We start from the raw sequence: 22,200 nt of genomic DNA, 5'->3' as shown, positions 1-22,200 counted from the left end.
CATTGTCTGCACACCCCTAAACAAGACTGAGCATAACAACAAAGCGGACAAGGTCTCCAAGATACTTAGATATTTAGTGGAAGACACGGCATTTACCAGTATACACATTAGGGTGAGCGGGTGTCCGGTTTTCGACAGGAAAACCCAGTTGAAAAGGGACCCTGGCGGCTCCGGTCAGCACCACCAACCGGGCTGTTAAAAGTTCAATCGGCGGTGCTGCGGATCTAAGGCAGGCTAGTCCCTACCTGTCCTGGCACCGCGCTGTGCCCCGGAAGCAACCAGCAGGTCCGGCTCCTAGGCGGGGGGCCCCCGGGGCTCTGCGCGCTGGCTCCTGCCCCAAGCATCGGCTCCACACTCCCATTGGCCAGTGGGAACTGGGGAGGTGGTACCTGCCGGTCAGGTGCAGAGCCTCTTGTCTCCCCTGCCCCACACCCAGCCTGGAGACCCTCTCCTGCACCCCAAGCCCCTCATCCCCAACCCCATCCCAGAGCCTGCACCCTCAGCCGGAGCCCTCATCCCCTCCCGCATCCCAACTTCCTGCCCCATCCCAGAACCCCCTCCCACACCCTGAAACCCTCATTTCTGGCCCCACCCCGGAACCCACACCCCCAGATAAGAGCCCTCACCTGCTCCAGCACCCCAACCCCCTGCCCCAGCCCAATGAAAGTGAGTGAGGGTGGGGGAGAGTGAACCATCGAGGGTGGGGGAATGTAGTGAACGAGGGCGGGGCCTCGGGGAAGGCGCAGGACTAGGGTGTTAGGTTTTGAGCGATTAGAAAGTTGGCAACCCTAATATACATAAGTCTATGTGTACTGTGCTTTGAAGGTGCAGGGTTAAATCCTGCTGAGGCCAGAAGTCAGCTTGTTTCCATGAATAAAGCACCTGAGATACAAAGTCTGCAGAAGGGTGAGAACATTGTGGTGACGACAAACTCCCCAATTCAGGGGGCCAGCACAGCCTCAAAAGTGGTTGCCATTGTCCAGAGAGTAGGTGAGTCCAGGGCCGTTGGGGAATACACAGATTCAGTGGATCCCTTCAGCAGCCTTTGTGCATGGGTTTCCTGCAGAGCTGCTGGCAGATTTCAAAGCCGCTCTCTAACCCTGAACCCTTGACGGAGGGCAGACAGCAGCAATGTGGTCTGATTTCCCTCTCCAGCACGTGGGTCTAGCCTGGCACAGTGAGGTAAATTTATACTTGATCTAGCCCACAAAGTGTTCTATAAATGCTTCATTATTCTGATGATGTCACTCAAAATGCTGCTCCACCTTGGAATACATTTACAGGACGTATCTTCATGATAAGAAGTTAAATCTTCTGCACCTATTGGAAATAATGGGTGGACCAGGAACAGGAATATATTGAACATCAAATTATCATAGAATCAACCCCCCATATGCGTCTCTCCATTACATGCTACAGTGAGTGGAGTGGAAGACCTCATAGTTTGTTGAAAAAGTGGTGCAGTAAGGGAAGTATTGCCCCCATCAGAGGTGTTACAGGAGCCAACAGTAACGTGCCAATGGAGCCAGTTATGCTGCCATTTTTATGGGACAGTCCTGTAGATTTTAATATGTAGGAAACTAACAGGGTTCGATAGAAATTCCTTCAAAAACCTAAAAATGTAATAGAGCATGATCTCTCTTTATGGTTTTCTGAACCATCCTACAGAACTGTATAGCAAGGATTTCATTCTCCAATACATTCTATAGAGCAGTTCCAAACAGCTATAGAAAAGTTCATTTTCTATGAAATTCTATAGAACTTTACGATAAGGGGGATGATGGGGTTAAGGCTAGCAGCAGTGCAGAAAAAGCAGCTAAGTGCAACAAACCCCACCACAGTTCATCAGCGGGTATGAATGTGTCAACTTCACCAATGCACAGACATCCACCACTTTAAAGAAGCAACTCCATTAGCGGGAAGCGGTAGTAGGCTTTTAGCTTAACTACAGATTAAACATTAGAGGGGCAACACTGTCAGGAACTCAGGTGACTCCTTGCACGGTCGCCTAGCAACCCAATGAGCTTGGTTGGGCCCAATGAACCATCACTAAGTGACTGTGCTCCCTGATTGGATAGAAGAGCCAACAGATCCCTATTTAAGCCTGATAGCAACAGCAGCACAGTGTCTGCTCAATGCGTTCCATGCCTGCAGCTGTGCCAGACCTGCTTCTTGTACCAGCCCTTGCTCTAACCAGCGCCTCTCCCTGCTCCTGCCCTAGTCCCTGCCTTCCTCAGAACTCCTGATTCCTGGATCTGATCACTGGCTTGTCCCCTGACCACACCTCTGGTTCTGCTTTCTGATTCTGCTCCAATCACTAGCCCAGACTCCTGTTCCAACCAGTAGGTCACACCGACACCCCAGTGTGTTACAAACAACATGCATTATACAAGCAAGTTACATTAACTCATAATGGCTTGTCATCTGTAGAATTATGATTCATCTTTTCCTGTAGTTCCTTGGCCTACTGCTGCCCCCTCCAAAGCTGTGGCTAAGTAAATTAGAGATGGAAAAGATCTATTAGGTCAGCTAGTCCAGCTCTCAGCCAATGTAACACTTTTCCCTACAATATATTCTATAATACTTTGCCCAGTCTAGTTTTAATGAGATCAAGGAATGTGGCTTCCACCACCTCCTTCTGGGCTATCTTCCATTTTACTCAGCCTAAATTTTCCTTTGCTCAGGCTCCTCCCGTTACTTCTAGTTATACAGCATAGACATCCTTAAACAATTTGCCACAGCAAAAATCATTCTTCTGGCTTTGCTATAAGTGGCTCAGACTCTGCTGTCAGGATTTGTGCCATGGGATTAAAGTTCCCTAATGAATCCATTAATCCCACACTCTTTACTGGCCCCTTGGACTATAAATTAAACCACGGGGGCAACATGTGACGGCATGTTCCATCCCCTGACCAAACACACACTTTTTAATATTCCGTTGAGGTCCTTGCTATTTGTGGCTGCTGGCCTTGTACATTGTCTCACTTGGCCCTCTCCTCAACTTGCTATGCAATTTAACTGGTAAGTGCAACTAATTCTGCCCACCCACTGAGCATCAAATCAGTGCCAGGTACACTATGTCATGTTTACTCATTTTCTGACAGCTTACACCTGACTTGACACCTTTCCCACTATATTTGTCACTCATTGGTCAACTTCTCACCTCATTTACTGTGATGCTACTCCACTGAAGTCAATGGTCCAAATTCATCGCTGGTAGCACTCCATTGAGAACACCAGAGTTATACCAGTGAAGAATGTGGCCTATAGAGGTCAGTGGTGTTCCATTAATTTACAGAACATAATTCTGTATATTTATCTAACCTCACTAGGTGGCAGTCCATCGCTCATTGAGCAAGGTTGTTCCTACCGTTTTCATGATGCACATAACTCGTTCTCAGCCATATAAGAGTGTTCAGATTGTTTTGCTTTTCTTTCTTTTAAAAGCAGAATGGATCAAGTGACATGACTAATAAGAATAAAAAACTAAAGAATGGAAAATATTTTTCACAACCGTCCCTGAAATTAAACTAGAAATATTATGATAGCATTTTAGTGCCCCAGTTGAACAAAACAGGAAACAACTGAGTTTTTGCTAATTTCAGAAGCCAAAGTTGAATAAAACTTGCTTGTCTAACTCCCCCCCCCCCCATCATTTTCCATTTTCACAAACATCTGAGCTTCCATCTGGAAGAAGAAGCTATGAAATACTCCCAGTCGAACTCACAGAATTTCTTGTTGAATTTCTTGTCCAAAGAGAATTTACCTGACATGATTATTATTAGTAAGGCCCTACTTGAATAGTGGTATGATCTTCAAATAATTGCGGCTGAGTTGTGGACAAAACATAGAAAATCACGGGAAAGTAATAATGGACCTTTATTAATAGCGTTAATTTGGAAAAGCCAGAGTAGACCTATTTGTTTAAGAAAAATTTGCTAGCAGAGGTGGCGAAGCCATCCCAAAAGTGGGGGAGTGCAGGGTACCCTGCTCCCTCCATGGCCCCTCCCTTGCCTCTTCTCTTCCCCCTGAGGTCCTGCCCCTGGCCAAGCCAAAAGCCAGAGCCAGGCCAGGGAGCCGCAGACCCTCCACCTGACCAGAGAGTGGGAGGGCCATGGCCCCCCCATTCTGGCATCCCTGGCTGGAACAATATAAACACTCAAGTATTATGTTAATTTTTTTGATAACCAGACATTATGCAGTAACTATATTACACTCATTTAAAAAAAAAAAAAAACCTGACTGGTACAATATAAAATTCAGAAGACTAAAAGTCTTAACACAATAGGGTGACCAGACAGCAAATGTGAAAAATCAGAACGGGGGTGGGGGGTAATAGGAGCCTATATAAGAAAAAGACCCAAAAATCAGGACTGTCCCTATAAAATCGGGACATCTGGTCACCCTATAACACAACTGCTGTAGAAATCAAGTCCAGTCACTTAAGCTTTTTACATTTTATAGGCTTTGAATGTTAGTGCAGTACTAACTGCATACTCAAAATATATGCAAAATTGTGGACTGTGCAAAGTAAGCTAATTAAAATAAAAATTTCAGTGGAAGCCTAATATTGCGGAATCCACCATTTCTGCAATATCACAAATGAAGTAGGGCCTCAATTATTAGTTATTATTTGTATGTGGCAGTGCCTGGGAGCTCAAGTCTTGGACCAGGACACCATTGTGCTAGGTGCTGTACAGACACAGAACAAAAAATGGTTCCTGCCCCAAAGAGTTTACAATCAAAGTATAAGACAAGAGACAACGAGTGGATACAGGCAGATGGGGAAGCACAAAGAAACAAAGACACAATCCTAGTCAGCTTGATAGCCAGTAGTCTCAGCATATCAGCTGCGAAAATAAGTTTTTTGTAGGCACCATGGCAAAGGAAAGTTTTAAGGAGGGATTTGAAGGAGGAACAAAGCCCGTTCAAGCTTCATTTCCAACCAAATACTGTGTACTGGAGGTTCAGAGAAGCAGTGAAGAGTTTCAAATAAGCAACTTTGGGGTTCTAGTCTGAACTCAGGCTCTGAACTGTGTTTTGAAGGTGCAGGGTTAAATCCTGCCTAGGCCAGAAGTCAGTTTGTTCCCATGAATAAAGCCCCTGAGACAGAACATTTGCTGTGGGGGGAGGGGCAGATTGTGTTGATGACAAACCCCCCGCTTCAGGGGGACAGCACAGCCTAAAAAGCATTTGTCACTGGCCAGAGAATGGTGAGGCCAGGGTAGTTGGGGAATATACAGATTCAGAACATCTCCTCAGCAGTCCTTGTGCGTGGGTTTCCTACGGAGATGCTGGCAGATTTCAAAGCTGCCCTCTAACCCTGAAACCCTGATGGAGGGCAGACAGTAGCAACGTCACTAGACTATAGCAGATAACATTGAGCAGTCAGCAATTTCCATGCTGTTTTTGCTGAGATGCTTCTTAGAGTAGATGATCAAAGGTGATTTGTGGAAATGTGATTCACGAGTCAAAGGAGAAAACAGATTACAAACATGATTTAGCTAGACAGTGACTGAAACTGTGCAGAGTGGTGAATTGCCCTTTGTTTTTGATAGAACAGTAGATGTTTTGATATTGTTAATAGTGTGTTTTCCACTTGTAAAAGGATTTATCACAAGTCACACAGGAATGGGTTCCCTAAGCAATCCCAGAGGCATAGTACCTCATACATGAAATAGGGCCAACAGCGGTGTGGGGAAATATTTCCTCCCAGGGGAAGCACACCCCCACACACGCGATCTCAGGGAGAGAGATCTTTGGCTGTTAGATAGCAAGCAGGTTTCAGACCTGGTTTGAATCGGGTTAATTGGCCTATTCATGTAGCTAATTTGATAAATTAGCTTGAACGATCTTTCCACGGATGTCCCATTAAGCAGTTATTGTTTAAAAATTTTTGTTTTCTGCTTTTTTTGCTGTACCTTCAAATATATACACCGTTTTATCTAATGTGAACGAGATCTGACTGTTACACTTGGTATTAATGAAAAGAGTATTTGAGCTTCAAAATGCAACTATTTGTACCAGAAACCTGACTCTAAGATTTATGTGTATTCATCAATCTATTGTTGCCCCTTTTTGTCTGAGTGTTAGTCAATATTTGGGGCCTTGTAAAACTGTTTCCATTAGGAGGAGAAATTGATGAAACAATTTGTGAAGGTGAGAGATACCTGTATTATTTTTATGAATATTACGGGACTCTGTTAGATGGTTAGGGTGTTGCTTGCCAAAGGTTAATGAGGGGTTCAAACAGTCTTAAGTGATTTTTCCAAATTTGCAGACTCAAAGTCGAGTGGTTTAGATAGCCTGATTACTGGTGCTCAACTGACAGTACAGCGGTCAAAGCCTTTGAAGTCTGGTCTCTAGAAGAGCATAGCAATCTCTCAGTTTCGGAGAGGGGAAGAAAATCTTAAAGAACTTGAGAACTGTTAAAAGAGCATCCCCAGAAGCAAAGAAAGAGGGGCAGGGTCTGTACATAAGTAGCTGGAAACCTGAAGCAGGGGGGTACGTGGGATAAGTGGGACCTACCTACCTCAAGGGAAATGCTAAGCTTTAGGAAAGAAGTTACTCACCTTGTGCAGTAATGATGGTTCTTTTAGATATCTGTCCCTATGAGTGCTCCACTGTAAGTATCCTTATTGGTGCTCCACTGTAAGTCTGTGCGCGCCTCCGTTCTGTCGATCAGAGAATTTCAATAGTAGACCATCCCACCTGCACATGCATGGCTCCCCTCCAGCCAGGAGCCCAGCCGGCATGCGCAGGCATTCCCACCTCAGTTCCTTCTCTACGGCAGAGTCAATAGTGGAACTCTGAAACAGAGGGGAGGTGGGTGGGTCATGGAGCATCCATAGGGACACACATCTTGAAGAACCATCATTACTGCACAAGGTGAGTAACTTCTTTGAGTAGTGTCCCTGTGAGTGCTTCACTGTAGGTGACTCCCGAGCAGCTCCCACTGCTGGAGGCTGGAACTTCAGAGTCGTGTCTGATATAGATGACAGTACTGAGGCCCCGAATTGGGCGTCTGAAGCCGAATCCCCCAGTATGACATAGTGAGCTGCAAAGTTATGTGCAGATGCCCACCTAGGTTGGAAAAGGCAATCGACAAGGAAACTGACCTCGTGGAATGCATGTGTATTGAGGATGGGGAGGTTACCCCCCACAATTGATAGCAGAGTTTAATACAGCCAGAGGTCCACTGGGAGAGTCACTGAGCTGAGATCGCTGCACCCTTCGATCTATCCACAATGGAGAGGAAGTGTCTTGGAGATTTTCTAAAGAACTCTGTCCTGTCCAAATAAAAGTCTCTTCTCACATCTAGCATATGGAGGATGACCTCTCAATTATCCATATGAAGTTTTGGATAAAATGTTGGGAGCTGAATAAGTTGATTCATGTGAAATGTAGAAGTCACTTTTGGAGTGAACTCTGGATGTGGTCTGAGTGTGACCTTGCCAGGGAAGAACACAGTAAATGGGGAATGTGCCATCAAGGCAGCTATATCCCCTATCCTTCTGGCAGAGGTAATGGCAATGAGGAATGCCATCTTCATGGAAAAGCAAATTAACAAACAAGTGGCCAAGGTTTCAAATAGTGGTCTAGTTAGGCCCTTTAACAGTAGGTTGAGTTGCGTAGTGGAAGCCCTGGGTTGTGGGAAGAGGTTTTCTTTAAGGAGCCTCTTCATAGTTGGGTGGGAGAAGATTGAATAGCCTTCCACCTGCTGGTGGAAGGTTGTGATTGATGCCAAGTGAACCTTCAGCGAGCTAACAGAGATACCCAACTTCTTTAAGGATAACAGGTAGTCAAGGACCACCAGTAGGTTGGCTGAATCGAGGTGACACCCATGGGCTGGCACCATATCTGGAATCTCTTCCATTTCTGTAGTTATGTGTGACGAGTACCATCCTTTCTACTGTGCAATAGTACTTCTTGTACCTTCTCAGAACAAGATGCTGCTATGTGCTGGAACACATGAAGAAGCCAGGCTTTGAGATGCAGAACCTGGAGACTCGGGTGGAGGTGTGACCCTCATTCTGTGACAGGAGGTAGGGTGTGATTGGCAGGGTCATCGGTGGACATAAAGCCATCTGTGACTGGGTACCACATCTGTCTGGGCCAGGTGGGGGCACGTCTGTCTGGGTCAGGTGGGGGCAATCAGAATGCTGCTTGCTTTTTCTCTTTTTATCTTCAGCAGGACCTTCAGCAATAGAGGGAACAGGGAAAGGCGTAAGGAAAGCCCTTGTCCCAAGGAAGGAGGAGAACGTCTCCCTTGGAGTGACGTACAATCCCTGCTCTGGAGCAGTACCGCAGACATTTCTTTTTCTGGTAAGTAACAAATAAGTCTATTACCTGTGTCCTCCATTGCCAGAATATGTCATGTAGAGTCGTCAGCTCTATTTCCCATTCGTGGTTGAATGGGAATTTGCGGCTGAGACTGTCGGCTATGGTGTTGTGTACTCCGGGTAGATAGGCTGCTGATATTAGGACATTGTGGGAGATGCACCAGTTCCATAATTTCCATGCTTCTGTGCACAGGAAATGAGACTTGGCGCCTCCCTGCCAGTTTATATAGTACATGCAGGCCACGTTGTCCATCATGACCTTCGTATGTGTGTCTTTGATCAGCAGGAGGAAGTGAGCGCATGCATTTCGTACTGCTCAGAGCTCAAGCAGGTTGATGTGGAGGCATGTCTCTGATGGAGACTATTTGCCCTGCACTGTGCAACCATTGAGATGAGCTCCCCAACCCATGAGGGCTGCGTCAGTGGTCAGGGGAAGGGATGGGGAAGACTAAGCAAATGGGATCCCCGTGCAAACATTCACTGGGTCCTTCCACCAATCTAAGGATTGTTTGACTCTAGAAGGCACCGATAGGAGCTTCTTTTTATTGTCTGTTTGGTCTGTACACTGAACCAAATCATGCTTGGAGGCATCTCATGTGTAACCTGGCATAAGCAATGACTGAAGTACCCATGGCCATGTGCCCCAGAAGTTGAAGGCAACGACTAGCCAAGATTTGAGGGCTGGATTGTACTGTCTCTATCAACAATGAGAGACTGAGAAATCCGTAATGTGGCAGGAGTGTCCTTGCCTGAATAGAGTCGAGGTTGGCGCCTATGAACTCTAGCCTTTGAACTGGTGTTGAGGTCCATTTTTGTTCGTTGATCTGTAGGTTCAGACTCAAAAACAGATGATGTGTGGCTTGAGTGTCTCGTTGGGCCTCCATGAAGGATCATGCCCTGAGAAGGCAATCGTCCAGGTAAGGAAAAATCATGATATCTTGAGAGTATAAGTGGGCCACCACTACCAAAAGGACTGTAGAGAATACCGTGGGGGCCAATGAGATGCCAAAATGGAGTATTCTGTACTGGTAGTGGTCCTGGCCCAGTGTGAATCTGAGGTAACACCTGTGCCTCGATATGATGGAGATGTAAAAGCATCTTGCAGGTTGAGGGCTGAGAATCAGGCTTCTTCTTCTAAAGTCGGGATGATCGTTGATAGGGTGACCATCTTTAATTTCTGTGTTTTCACATATCTGTTGAGCTTTCTGAGGTCCAGTGTGGGTCTCCAGCCTCCAATTTTCTTCGGTATCAGGAAGTAACAAGAGTTAAAACCTTTGCCCCTGAAATGTATGGGCACAGGATCTATAGCTCTTAAGAGGTGAACCATCTCCTTGGTGTAACATAGTAGATTTTCATGAAAAGGGTTCCTGAAGAGGGATGGGGAAGGGTGTTTGGGAGGTGGAAGGGAGGAGAAGTGGATGGCATATCAACTCCAGATGATTTCCAGCACCCACTTGTTGGAGGTTATCTGTTCCCAGGTGCTGTGGAATGGAGAAAGGCGGTCTCCGAAAGGAGGAGTGGGCTTTCCCAGAATGTGGTGACAAGAAGAGTGTTCTACCAGCACCTCAAGCAACCCATCAAAACTGTCGCTTTGAAGTTGAGAGTTGAGACGAAGACTGTTGTGGCCCCGATTGTTTATGCTTAGAGAATTTGTATTTCTTTCTCTGCGGCTCATACAATCTCTTCAATGGGTATTGAGATGTTTACTGTGATGACTGGGGCTTGAACTGTGGCTGAGGGCTATATTTCCTCTTGTAGGCCGGTGTGTATATCCCCAGGGACCGAAGAGTCACCCAAGAATCGTTTAAAGTGTGAAGAGGCGCGTCTGTCTTCTCGGCGAACAACTTCATTCCCTCAAAAAGGGAGGTCCTCTACTGTAGGTTGGACCTTCTTAGGGAAGCCAGACAAATGGAGCCAAGAGGCCCTTCTAGAACCACAGCTGTGGAAACTGAGTGTGCTGCTGTGTCCAGTGTGTACTGGAGAGATTTTTTTGCCACCAGCTGTCCATGGCCTCATTAATGATGGCCATGAACTGGTCCTTGTAAGCATCTGGGAGTTGGTCAATAAAGGAATTTAACTTTGCATAGTTCTGATAGTCACACTTGGCCAACAAGGCCTGGTAATTTGCTACCTGGAACGGAAGGGTGGTTGAAGAATAGGCTGTCCTGCCAAACACGTCCCAGCACTTCCCATCATGGTCATAGGGATTTAAGTTGGATTTAAGTTGGCACTGGTGACCCCTAGAATTAACTGCATCCACAATGATGGAATTTGGAGACAGTTGGAAAACAAAAATTCTGTGCCCTTTACTGGCACATAGTACTTTTTGTCCACCCATTTGCATGTTGGCGGGACAGACGCAGGGGTCTGCCATATGACCCTAGCAGGGTCTAGGAGCACCTTGTTAACTGGGAGGGCCAATTTGTTAGAGGTCGAAGAGTGGAGAATGCCCACCAGTTTACAATGGGGTTCAGTTACTTCATGCAGCTGCACTTGCTGGGCTTCAGCGACTCTTTGGGCTAGGTCCTGGAATGATTTAAAGTCATCTGCCAACGGGGGGGGGGGGGGGGGGGAAATCACCGCCTCAGTAGGTGATGAGCTGGAGAAACATCCCCTTTTTCTGCTTTTGTTTCCATTCCTTCCCCCAATAGCTCAGGAGGGTCCGACACCTTTGAAGGTGCTGGTGAAGGAAGGTGCCTCCTTGCCTGCCGATATACCTCGCCAGGGGGCTGTAAGGCTTGTTGCCACTGGGTTTTTCCAGAGGTCCCAGTACGGCCATTGTGGGTAGTGTGCTGGCAGCTGAAACTATGGCTGCCCAAACCATGGAGGTTGAGGGCCGAGCTAGTATGCTTGGTGCCCATGGTGAGATTGCGACCTGTATGGTGGGCAGAACAAGCAGAACCCAAGTCCTCTCACTCCCAGAGTCTGAAGAGGAGAGAGGCGGGGCATGGCATAGGGATGCCATTGTGTCCACTACTCCCGGTGAGCTTGGTTCTGGAGCCCCGGTAACGAGAAGGGGCAAGACCGATGCATCAGAGACTGAGAGATCTGATGCGCACCTGTAGTCTGTCGGTGCAGGTGGTACTGGTATCAGTGCCAATAGCTGTCAGTGCCGAGGGGTCCATTGGTGCCAAGCGCACTGAGGTTGGTGCCGGTGCCGACCACCTAGTCAATGTAGCCTTCCCCGGGGTGGAACTTCTATGTTTCTCACGCCCCTACTGTACCGGAACTCCTTGCCCGTGAGCATCAGGTGTTTGGGCGGCTGACTGGCTTTGTTGGCTTGATACCATGCGTGCACTGGGTACCGACTCTAGGCAGCTTTGGCGCCATCAGTACCAAAGATACTGAAGGAGCCACAGATTGTTTCCGGCTCGATCTGGGCTCGCTAGAGGGACTCACAGACTTTTCGTAGAGGTCTTTAGTGAGTGGCTCATCTCTTTGGGATCACCTGCTTTCAACATAGAAGGTTGCGGTGATAATTCTCACACCGGGACTCCAGGGGTTGCAGGGCTGAGTCCATGAGCAGGAGTTTTTGCCTTAACTCTCTGTCCTTCCTGGACTTTGGTTTTAACCGCTGGCACCAATCACACTTTTGTGGATTGTACTTTCCCTGAGGCAGCGAATACACTGTGCATGTCCATCTCTTACTGGGATGGAATCTTTGCAGCTAAGACACTTTTTGAAGCCTGGGGAGCCAGGCATACCCTTGTCTAGGGGGGTCTCCCCACTAGGTTTGCAGGAGGCAAACCTTTTCTAGTATTTTCTTCTTTCCTTTTTCTCCTCCTTTTTTTTTCTTCTTGGCACTGCCAGCTTAAAACAAATAAGTAATAAAAGAAAAGAGGCTTCAAGAGAAGCAAAAATTTGCAAAACTAAAGGAGTTAATGATCCGTGAATGGCCAGTTCTTAGCTCCAGCTCTAGCCTAGGGTGGTTGACAAGGAACTGAGGAGGGAATGCCTGCACACGCTGGCTGGTCTCCTAGCTGGAGAGGAGCCATGCAGGTGTAGGCGGGATGGATTGTTATTTAAATTCTCTGATTGACAGTGTGGGGACACACACACACCTACAGCACCCGTAACGGACGCTTACAGTGGAGCACCTATAGGGACACTACTCAAAGAAGAATACAATATGCATGTAGGTCTTTTGTTGTTTTAACCCCTTTTCTCTGGTTGCTATGTTCCTATGGATAAATAAATAATGCTTTGTTTTGAGGCAGCTGTTCTGAGTCACACTGTATTTTCATACTGATCTCATCTCCTGAAGGGAGGTCTCAAACAGGTACCAAACCCAGTTGGTCCTGCTAAGGAAACATAATAGGCAAACAAGGCTGCTGAAAAGTCTGGAAGTGGGTTGAATCATGGGATTCCACCCTGAAAGAAGTGTAGTTGCTGGGACTATCACTTGAAATTGTACCTGGGGGTGGAGAGGGAGGTCAAAGGTATGGCTCACATTGAACTGTGACACAAGTCAGGTATACTCTTGGTAGAACCTTGTTTATTTATGAAGATTGTACACAATATAGCCGTCCTTTTCCTGCGCCACACAGCAGGGCTGGGAAACAGCAGCAGCAGCAGCGTGGCCTCTCCTGCCCCATGGCGGGCTATGCTCCCTGCCTGCCCCTGCTGCTGTGGAGGCTGCCGCCACCCTGGGCTCGGGCCGCCCGGCTCCCACCGAGCGGCACCCGGTTCCCGCTGCTGTCGGACGGCAGGTGCAGGGCCCCAGCCAAACCTGGCCCCTTGCGGCTCCTCCGCGGTGGCGCCCCCCGCCTGCGTGATCTTGGGTGGCCGCGGCCGGGGAGCCTGAGAGGAGGAGTGGCGCCTGGGGAAGCGGGGGAGACTCCAAGGTGAAGCGGCTGCTGGCCGCTGGAGACTGACAGGTACCTGCCCCTAAGCAAGAGTGTAAAAAAAAATTTTGGGCACCGCTTTTTGGCGCCCCCAAATCTTGGTGCCCTAGGTGGCCGCCTAGTTCACCTAGTGGTTACACCGGCCCTGAATGTGCCGCAAGAGGCTCCATTGATCTGCTTCCTCTCAGAGTCCTTCTCATATCTGATTCTCTCAGCCTTCTCCAAGAAAGACTGCAAACTCAAACGTCTAGTTCCTGTCTTTACAGTTAGGTAAACTCCTTAGCCCACATGGCTTATTGCTGTCCTGCCATGTACCTTGGGCAGCTCTTCCACTGTTTTCAGCTGTCTTTATTACATAAAGGAGGCTTAATGGTTCCTTCCACTGGGCCTGAAGGAGGGCTTGGCATACCCATTGACTAACAAGGTCTGTGACGGTTTCAGGATCAAAGACTCATTTGCTGTCATTAGCAACTTCCTGCATAACACTATTGTAGCATTTTCTATAGTGCCCATTAGAAACGGTCAAAAAATGGGATGAAATTATCACAGAAGATTTAATTGAAAATTATGTGTCTTCCCCTCTCCTTCCCCAGCTGAATTTTGATGAAAAATTGGAAAACATTTTTTTAACCAGTTGTAGCGTGCATCAACATAGTATCTAAATGTTCCAACTAAAGAACAAGAACACTCCTATGTGATCTGCATGTCCACTCAAAACTAACCAACACAGATGAAATTTGGAATATTGTGTACTTATGATTAACTGTCATGAACTATGTACAGATGGTGGAAACTAGTAACTGGAAGAAATGGGAGAAACCGTCCTGCAAATGATTAAAAAAAAAATTCAATATGCAAGAATCCCTGATCTTCAGTGGAACTTGCATTTGTGGCCTGGAAGGTCAGATATTTTCAGCAAGTCTTTTTAGATGTATTGTATAGTCAACTTTAGGCCATATCATTTACCTGAGAAAGATCTACTTGGAGATAAAAATGTAATTTCAACAAGAGTGTCATAAACTGCTATTTTTGGTGTAAAAAAAAACAACACAAAAAACCCCAGAACACCAACAGGAAACATCGCAGACGGATAAAACGATAAATATGTAGAGTCATTGCCGTCTTCAGACTTCCTTTGAAACGTAGGTGACAACACTCTCCACCACCATACAGCGTCTTCCAGTAAGTGACTATTTTCTCTTACTTCAAATTGGAAGAGGAAAATATATGGAGGGTAGAACAAAATATAGGCTATCTTACGTCTCTTAAAAACCCACTGGTTTGAAAGATTCTATTACTTCTGGAGGCATCCCCTAGCTCTAAAATGGAAATTCTATCAGAACAGATAGGTTCTTTCAAATCTGTGTAAAATATTTCAACTTTGTTATCCCTTTTAAATATATTCTAATGTTGTTTTTTTAAATAACACTTTGAATCAAACAAATGTTTTGGATACAGATGTTTGATGGAGGCGTTTTTAATAACATCTTTCTAAACACCTTCATCCGATCATAATGACCACAGTAATAGCTCAGATCTCAAAAGCCCCTGGTAGTAATGACTATGCTTGAGAGAGAGATTTTAAAGCCACAGAAATAACAGGGTACTAGAAAAAGCCCTGTTGAGTCATTTTGGTCTTTATAATGGGGGCAAATAATCATGTTTATTGGAAATATGTATTTAAATCGATCACATAACAGGTGGTGGATTTTTTTGTTTTTGTTTTGTTGGGGTTTTTTTCCATGCTGAATGAGGCACAATTTAGTCTCACTCTGCTGGGAAACATGTAGTGATCAGCACATCTCAGGAAGTGGATGAGAATGACCAACCAGACTGTGTGGCCAAGGCACCCAGAAAATATGCCGATGCAGTGATTCACCCCTTAGTTTAAAGTTGCCCTGCCCTAGAATCACAGGGATGGGGGTCAGACCACAGGGGGTATATACTTTAAGGATACAGCTAATCCATCACTGGTATCAGTGGGTGAAAATTACACCCCTATATGCCAAAGGGTCAACTGAGCTGAGAGTATTCCTGACCAGAAAAATCATTGAGCATTTTCTGTTTCAGGGTAAGAATTATTTAAATAGCTGGACGGTGTTATTGTTCCTGGATCCCTGCTAGGGAGGAACTGAGCAACTGGCCAGGTGTATTATGGTTCCCTCCACCCCACTTCTTTTGCTGAGGCAGGATAGCGGACTAGAAAAATAGAAGTTAGAGATCAAAAAGACCTATTAGACTTCCCCCTTCATGGATTTTCAAGGGGTCCCAGATGGTGGTGAGAAGTGGAGGTAATGGAGATGACTTACCCTGTTTTCTTGATAGGAGAAGTGAGATCCATGCACAGAAAGTCTATTCCATGCACAGAACAGAGTGATATGATCTGGCCCTGCATTTTTTCTTCCCTTTTCCAGTTCATTAATATGTACCAGATCCCTCCGTTGCTCCCCGAGGACTACACTGCCATTGATCACTACTTAAAGCTTACAGTATTTCAATCATTTTCAGTCCATATCATTTGTTCCTATCCAAGCCAATTTGAATTCAAGTTTTAAGTAAGCTTCCAGACTTTTAAAATCCAAATATATCACATCTGCTTCATGCAGTACTTTTGTAAATCTGTCCCAAAAAACAATCACATTCATTTATAAACCTACAGTGCTCCTGGATAGTTCCATTATCCTCAAGAGTTTCAATAACTCCCCACTGCCCCCTTAATATTTCTTTCATTATCTCACTAAGAATAGAGGTTACACTTGCCAGGATGGTTACTGCCAGGATCACTTTTTTTTTTTTTTATTGGTACAGCTGGATCAATGGTCTGATGAAAGGTAGCAGTTCCAATATTTGAGACTATGTGCATTGGGGATAACAGCTTAATTGAGTAAAAAGTACTATTTTTTTAAAAGTATGCAACATAAGAGCTATTGATTAAAATTATATCATATATATTTGTGAAAATATATCAAGAATAAATCATAACTTTCTTTTCAATAATCAAGTTATTTATCCTTTTTCCTTTTACAAGTTGCCACCACATGGGAAAAGAAAGAACCACTGACTTGTCTGAGTTTTAGTGGGTTGAATGGGCCAGATCGTCAGTTGGTATTAAACATGATAGCTCTTCTGACTTCAGAGGAGTTACGCCAATTTATACCAGTCGAGGATCTGGCCTAGTATTTTTCATTTCAATAACAGCTAGTCTTCATGGTTTATATATACTTCTATCACTTCTTCAATAGAATAGGTTGGAAATATTTTGAAATATTTCAGGAATTGTTCTCTTCTGTAATGATCATGAAGTATTAACTTTTAAAACATCCACCTTTAATAATTTAATATTACATCACCAGCAGGTGGGAAACACATTAGTTAAGATTACAAAGTGGGTTTCTTTTTTTCACCTCCCTTTCTCAGTAGCTCATAAGTTCCTCGGAAAAAGTGATTTGGGCCTGAAATTTTCCATTCTTGATCTCAGCCCCAAGGTGAATGTTTGGTTTTGTCAGATCAGCATATTCTCAGGCATGGGCTCTTTTTTGTAGTTGCCAGAGGCATTCTGGGTTCTCCCTGGGTAAAAATAAGCAGAAAGAAGAGTGTCTTTTTTCTTTCAGAGAACAAGAGCCAGAAAGGGCAGAGGGGACTTTCGGGTCTTCTTTCGACATTACAAAAGTCAAAATCACCAATTTTAAAAAAATTATTTAAAGGTCACCATTGATTACCTCAGTTAATCCTTTCTTATCTGGTTGATGATGTTAATTATCCAATTTATATGCAGAATCATGAGTCATACTCCTCAGTAAAACTAACTAACTAGGAAATGCATGAACTTATGGCCCTTCTAAAGGCCAAATGCAATTCTCAGATCTTCTTAAAATCTCTTCTCCAATATTCTGTTCTCCCTATATGTGCAGATTACAGATGTCAATGGGGATCCAGCACATGGAGGGAAGCAAGAATAATTTGAGCCAAGATCTGCCAAGTGTATAGAGAAATTATGCCCTAATTCATATTTTTATTTTATTATTAAGACCAGATTTTGAAACACACACTCATATATATGTGTGTGTGTGTGTTTCAAAATTTGGTGCAACTCTTCTTCCTCTTAAATCACTAGTAAAACTCCCATTGACTTAGATGGGAGCAGAACTGTGCCAGTGCTGAGCGCTTTTGACTATCCTATCCAAAAAACACAAAGTCATCAGAATTTAGAAAAACACAGCTTAATTGCAGAAAAGAGTTTTTAGACATTAAATATTTTAGGCTATAAAGAGGATCAATGTTCTATCTTGTGGCATGTATAGAAAGAAATTCTTTAACTTAAAAATAATGCTCTGAGCCTTCAAAAAGCAGAGACATTTCACTTGAAAAATACCTTTCAAATGAGAGGGTAGCCGTGTTAGTCTGTATTTACAAAAACAACAAGGAGTCTGGTGGTACCTTAAAGACTAACAGATTTATTGGGGCATAAGCTTTCGTGGGTAAAAACCTCACTTCTTCTGAATGATAATCAGCAAAATAAAATCATGGCCAACAAAACCATGACAAATATATATTGAAACAAACTGATAAGCCTTAGAAGTGAGGTTTTTACCCACGAAAGCTTATGCCCCAATAAATCTGTTAGTCTTTAAGGTGCCACCAGACTCCTTGTTGTTTTCAAATGAGACACTTTCCTTAGCCACATTAGGGTACTGTAATATTTGTAATGTGGCTACCTACAATACGTTATGTTGTCACATTATATCATTGAATATGTATACATTATTTTCCTTCAGCTCACAGGAAAAAAAAAACTTTCTTCCCTGAGAGAGTATTGAAACATCAACTGGATCATCAACTGTGCCTGAAATAAGGCTTATCAGTTTGTTTCAATATATATTTGTCATGGTTTTGTTGGCCATGATTTTATTTTGCTGATTATCATCCCTCTCCCCATTGTCCCAATATATCTGGATATGTAACAACTCTTTTATGAGGGGGGGTTATTATTAAATTTAAAAAATACATAATTTGAAAGGATAACAGAAATCATTGTATAAAAATCCAATAACTCTTCAAGAAGTCACACAAGGATTCCCCACACTTCTCTAATGGCTGAAGGCCTTTTTGACTTTGCTTTCTGGCCTCAACACACATCCAAAGCTTATGGGTAGCACCAGTTAATCATATGCTTTGTATGTTATTATTTAAATAATAGATGTCTTTGAACCAATCCAGAAGATCAAATCATTCCAGGTTGAATTCTGCTAATCTTATGTTAACTTATATTTAGAAATACTTTGCTGCATGAGTATTCTCATTGAAATCTGCCATTTGAGTTTCAAGAGAGCATCTGACAATGGCTTTACAATTGACTTGAAAAAGTTTTAGTCATCCACTCAGGAAGAAGAAACAATGTCAAGTGACCAATCACATGGCAGGAATAATTGACCTGCACTGTTTACAAACACCATAGGCTGCAAATTGTTTGGCCAAAACTTTCTAGTGTGAATAATGAATACATTTGCAGAAAATCAGTCACAAATGTTTCATGAACAGAGAAGAGAGCTAAATTCACACTGAATATTACTCTCAGTGGGGGCCAGATTCTTCTATTCTTAGTCATGTGGAGTAGGATCTCACTTTGTGAATAGTTCTACTGTTTGTGCTGTGTGATGGGTCACCAAAACTAGACGCTATTGTTTCTGCTTTCTAAATGGACGCTTAAAACTTTTGAGCAGGGGAAAAACAAATGGCAAATAATGAAAAATGCAGTTCTGGGGTGAAAAAATATTCACGTTAAAACCTCTTAAACCGTAAGAATTTGCAAACATCTGAATATTCACAAATTAATAATATGATCCCATGAAAAATAGCAGCAGAGTTTATTTGGGAATCTGTTGGGATTTATTTGTTATTATTATTTGTGTCCTGGTTGTGGCCACAGCATGCCATGTCCACACACATAGCAAGACAGGCCGCCTGCCTTGTAGAGCTCACAATCTAACCAGCTCTGGAAGAAGTGATTACCAGAGCCCTGCGCGGATACAATATTGTATCCACATCCGACTCACCATCCGCAAAAATCATCTGCGGCTATCCGCATCTGCGGATGCAGATACCCACGGATATAAAGCAAATATCCGTGGATTTGCAGGGCTCTAGTGATACCTATAGCATGGGTGTAGCTGGGATTTGATGGACAAGTGGCCATTTATGTGAAAACTGTGGATATGGTTGAAAACTATACATTAAAATCAGGATAAGGAAGAGATGTCCCCCATCAAAGCTCAAATGGTAGATGAAAGGGGTTTTCTTTCCCTGAATTCAAGATGGAACAGTCTGTTGTCACAATCAGTGTTGGGGAGGAAGGGGGATCTGAGTGACACTTTCTAACAGGGGTTGACACTCTTGTGCTGAGGTATGTCATCATCAAACACAGTAGGACTCAAACCCTAATTTTAGAGAAGGGCCTACACCAGGGGTCAGCAACGTTTGGCACGCGGCTCGCCAGGGTAAGCACCCTAGCGGGCCGGGCCAGTTTATTTACCTGCTGACGCGGCAGGTTCGGCCGATCGTGGCCCCCACTGGCCGCGGTTCGTCGTCCTGGGCCAATGGGGGCGGTGGGAAGCCGCGGCCAGCACATCCCTCGCCCGCGCCGCTTCCGGCCGCCTCCATTGGCCTAGGACAGCGAACCGCGGCCAGTGGGGGCCGCGATTGGCTGAACCTGCCACGTCAGCAGGTAAATAAACTGGGACGGCCCACTAGGGTGCTTACCCTGGCGAGCTGCGTGCCAAACGTTGCCGACCCCTGGCCTACACCAAAGTCCTGATCCAAACTACTCTAAAATTTGAGGCATTTGAAATATTAAACCTCTCAGTCCCAGTCAGTGTAAATCTGTGCTAAAAATGATGCATCTACTTTCAGGACATGCAGGTTCAACAGCTGTTCTGTCTGGAGCAAACAGTGTTCAGATTATACCACACCACAAAGATAATGTGATTTCTATCAGACCAATAAATATATGTTGGTTTTCACCACAACAATTATTTCTTTGCTTTTAGATTAACATTGTCCCTGTCCTCTAGATATGTTATAATAATTGTTTTACTTGTTGAGAAAATAATTTCGGATGTGTGTGATTACAGGTAGCCTTTAAAAAGAAGACTACATGGAGCTTCCAGAATGTTATTACCCAGACCTTAACCTCACGTGCAACGATGACAATGAAAATGAACATTTTCTCAAGGCCAGCAAAATCTTTCTGCCCTGTATGTATGCATTAGCTTTTGCCTTTGGGCTGATAGGAAATTCTTTGGTCCTTATCATATACATTTTCTGTGAGAAACTGAAGACATTGACGGATGTATTTTTAGTGAGCTTGGCTACAGCAGACTTGCTTTTCCTTTCCACCTTGCCATTCTGGGCATATTCTGCTGCTCACGAGTGGATTTTTGGCTCCTTGATGTGTAAAATTATACGGGGCCTGTACACTTTGAATCTGTACACTTCAATGTTAACGCTCACTTGTATAACTATTGACAGGTTTATTGCTATTGCCCAAGCCACAAAAGCCCACATGTGTCAAGCCAAAAGAATGGTTTGGGGGAAAGTCATCTGCATTTTAGTTTGGGTGATTTCACTAGCATTTGCAATGCCACAATTTAAATACAGTAGACAATCGAACTACGATAAGTCAGTCTGTCATGCAATATACCCTTCACATCTCATAGAGTTGGTTTTTAAAGTACTCCAAATGACCCTTGGATTCTTTATCCCCATGCTAACCATGATTATCTGCTACTCAATAATTATCAAAACTTTACTTCATGCCAGGAGTTTCCAAAAGCACAAATCCTTAAAAATAATATTTTCTATAGTAGTGGTGTTCATTCTTACTCAGTTACCCTACAATTTATTGATACTCATACGCAATATACATGTGGAATTCAACCTGGACTACAATTTCGACTCTGCGGTGGTCATAACAGAAGCAATTGCTTATCTCCATGGCTGTCTCAACCCCATTCTGTATTTCTTTATTGGGGTGAAGTTCAGGAAGAACTTCCAGAAAATCATTAAGAACATCAGATGTGTTAAGCGCCAAGGTATCGTGAAGCAATGGCAAACCACTGAAGAGGAGGGCTCGAAAACTTGTACTGCCTCACCCAATGTAGAAGCAACAAGCATGTATCCATTATAAAAACCGCAGAGAGGGTCTCAGCTTTGTTAATTGTACTCACATTCCTGAAAGGGCTTATGTAACAGTCACATTAGACTGATATAGTACAAGCAGGCTCTGTGTAAGCTTCTCAACACATTCAATGCATCTCAGTCCTGACATTGTAGCACTCCTGCTATTCCTGAGCAAAGACTGGTAACTGGGTGAAACTCTGCAATAGTTTTATGATGGGCATACATAAAGGGTTAAGGATGAGATCATCAAACTCTTTCATGTGTGATCTAAGGCTGGGTTTGAACTCAGGGTTGCAGCGATGGAAAGCTAGTGTATCGGCCCTCTGCACAAGTTAGCCTCCCAGGAGGGATGTTTGTAAGCAGAAAAGACATTTAAGAGCTTTGTTTTAAAGAGGCTAAGAGAAAAGTTGTAGTTTGTTGTGACTTCTAACCTGACTTTTTATATTAAAATGTAATTTGTTTAAATGCTCAATCTTCCCATTGTGGTTTCATGTGATTCTTTTTTTGTTTTTGTCTGTGTTTTCCCTTTCTTTGATCCCTCCGAGTCCCGGTCTGCCTTCAAAGGCAGAGTGAGATGTCTGTGGTCACAGCAGAATAATAATCTGTCTTCAAACAAATATCAAGTCTCTCTAACAAAAAAACTCAAAGCATAAAACACTTGATTTTGTCACACACAACAGTACATATCACCCCATAACAGTGCCAGTGTAGACAGTTTGGCTGGTCCCAGTTTCTACATAGAAATATTGGACTCCACAGACTGGATCAGACCCATGATCCATTTAGTTGAGTATCCTGTCTCCAACAGTGGCGGGGTTCCAGAGGAAGGCCCAATAAAC

The 22,200-nt window shown here is 44.2% G+C and overlaps 2 protein-coding genes across 3 annotated transcripts in view; one reads left to right on the top strand and one right to left on the bottom strand.

Annotated features, from left to right (window-relative positions):
• The window catches only part of LOC112117866 (FYVE and coiled-coil domain-containing protein 1), an 80,239-nt gene that overhangs the window by 7,417 nt on the left and 50,622 nt on the right, over window positions 1–22,200 (bottom strand). The window lies entirely within an intron of this gene.
• Window positions 20,337–21,368, top strand: LOC112117867 (C-X-C chemokine receptor type 6). The gene has a single exon (XM_024215967.1). It carries the CDS (start codon window positions 20,337–20,339, stop codon window positions 21,366–21,368), a length of 1,032 nt encoding a protein of 343 aa, XP_024071735.1.

The sequence above is a fragment of the Terrapene carolina genome, unplaced genomic scaffold (assembly GCF_002925995.2).
Source record: "Terrapene carolina triunguis isolate 2854851 unplaced genomic scaffold, T_m_triunguis-2.0 Scaffold34021, whole genome shotgun sequence".
Lineage (NCBI taxonomy): Eukaryota > Metazoa > Chordata > Testudines > Emydidae > Terrapene > Terrapene triunguis.
This window is presented reverse-complemented; position numbering and strand designations above follow the sequence as displayed.

Coding starts and splice junctions, on each gene's coding strand:
- LOC112117867 (XM_024215967.1), top strand. CDS start 20,337: ATGGAGCTTCCAGAATGTTATTACCCAGACCTTAACCTCACGTGCAAC.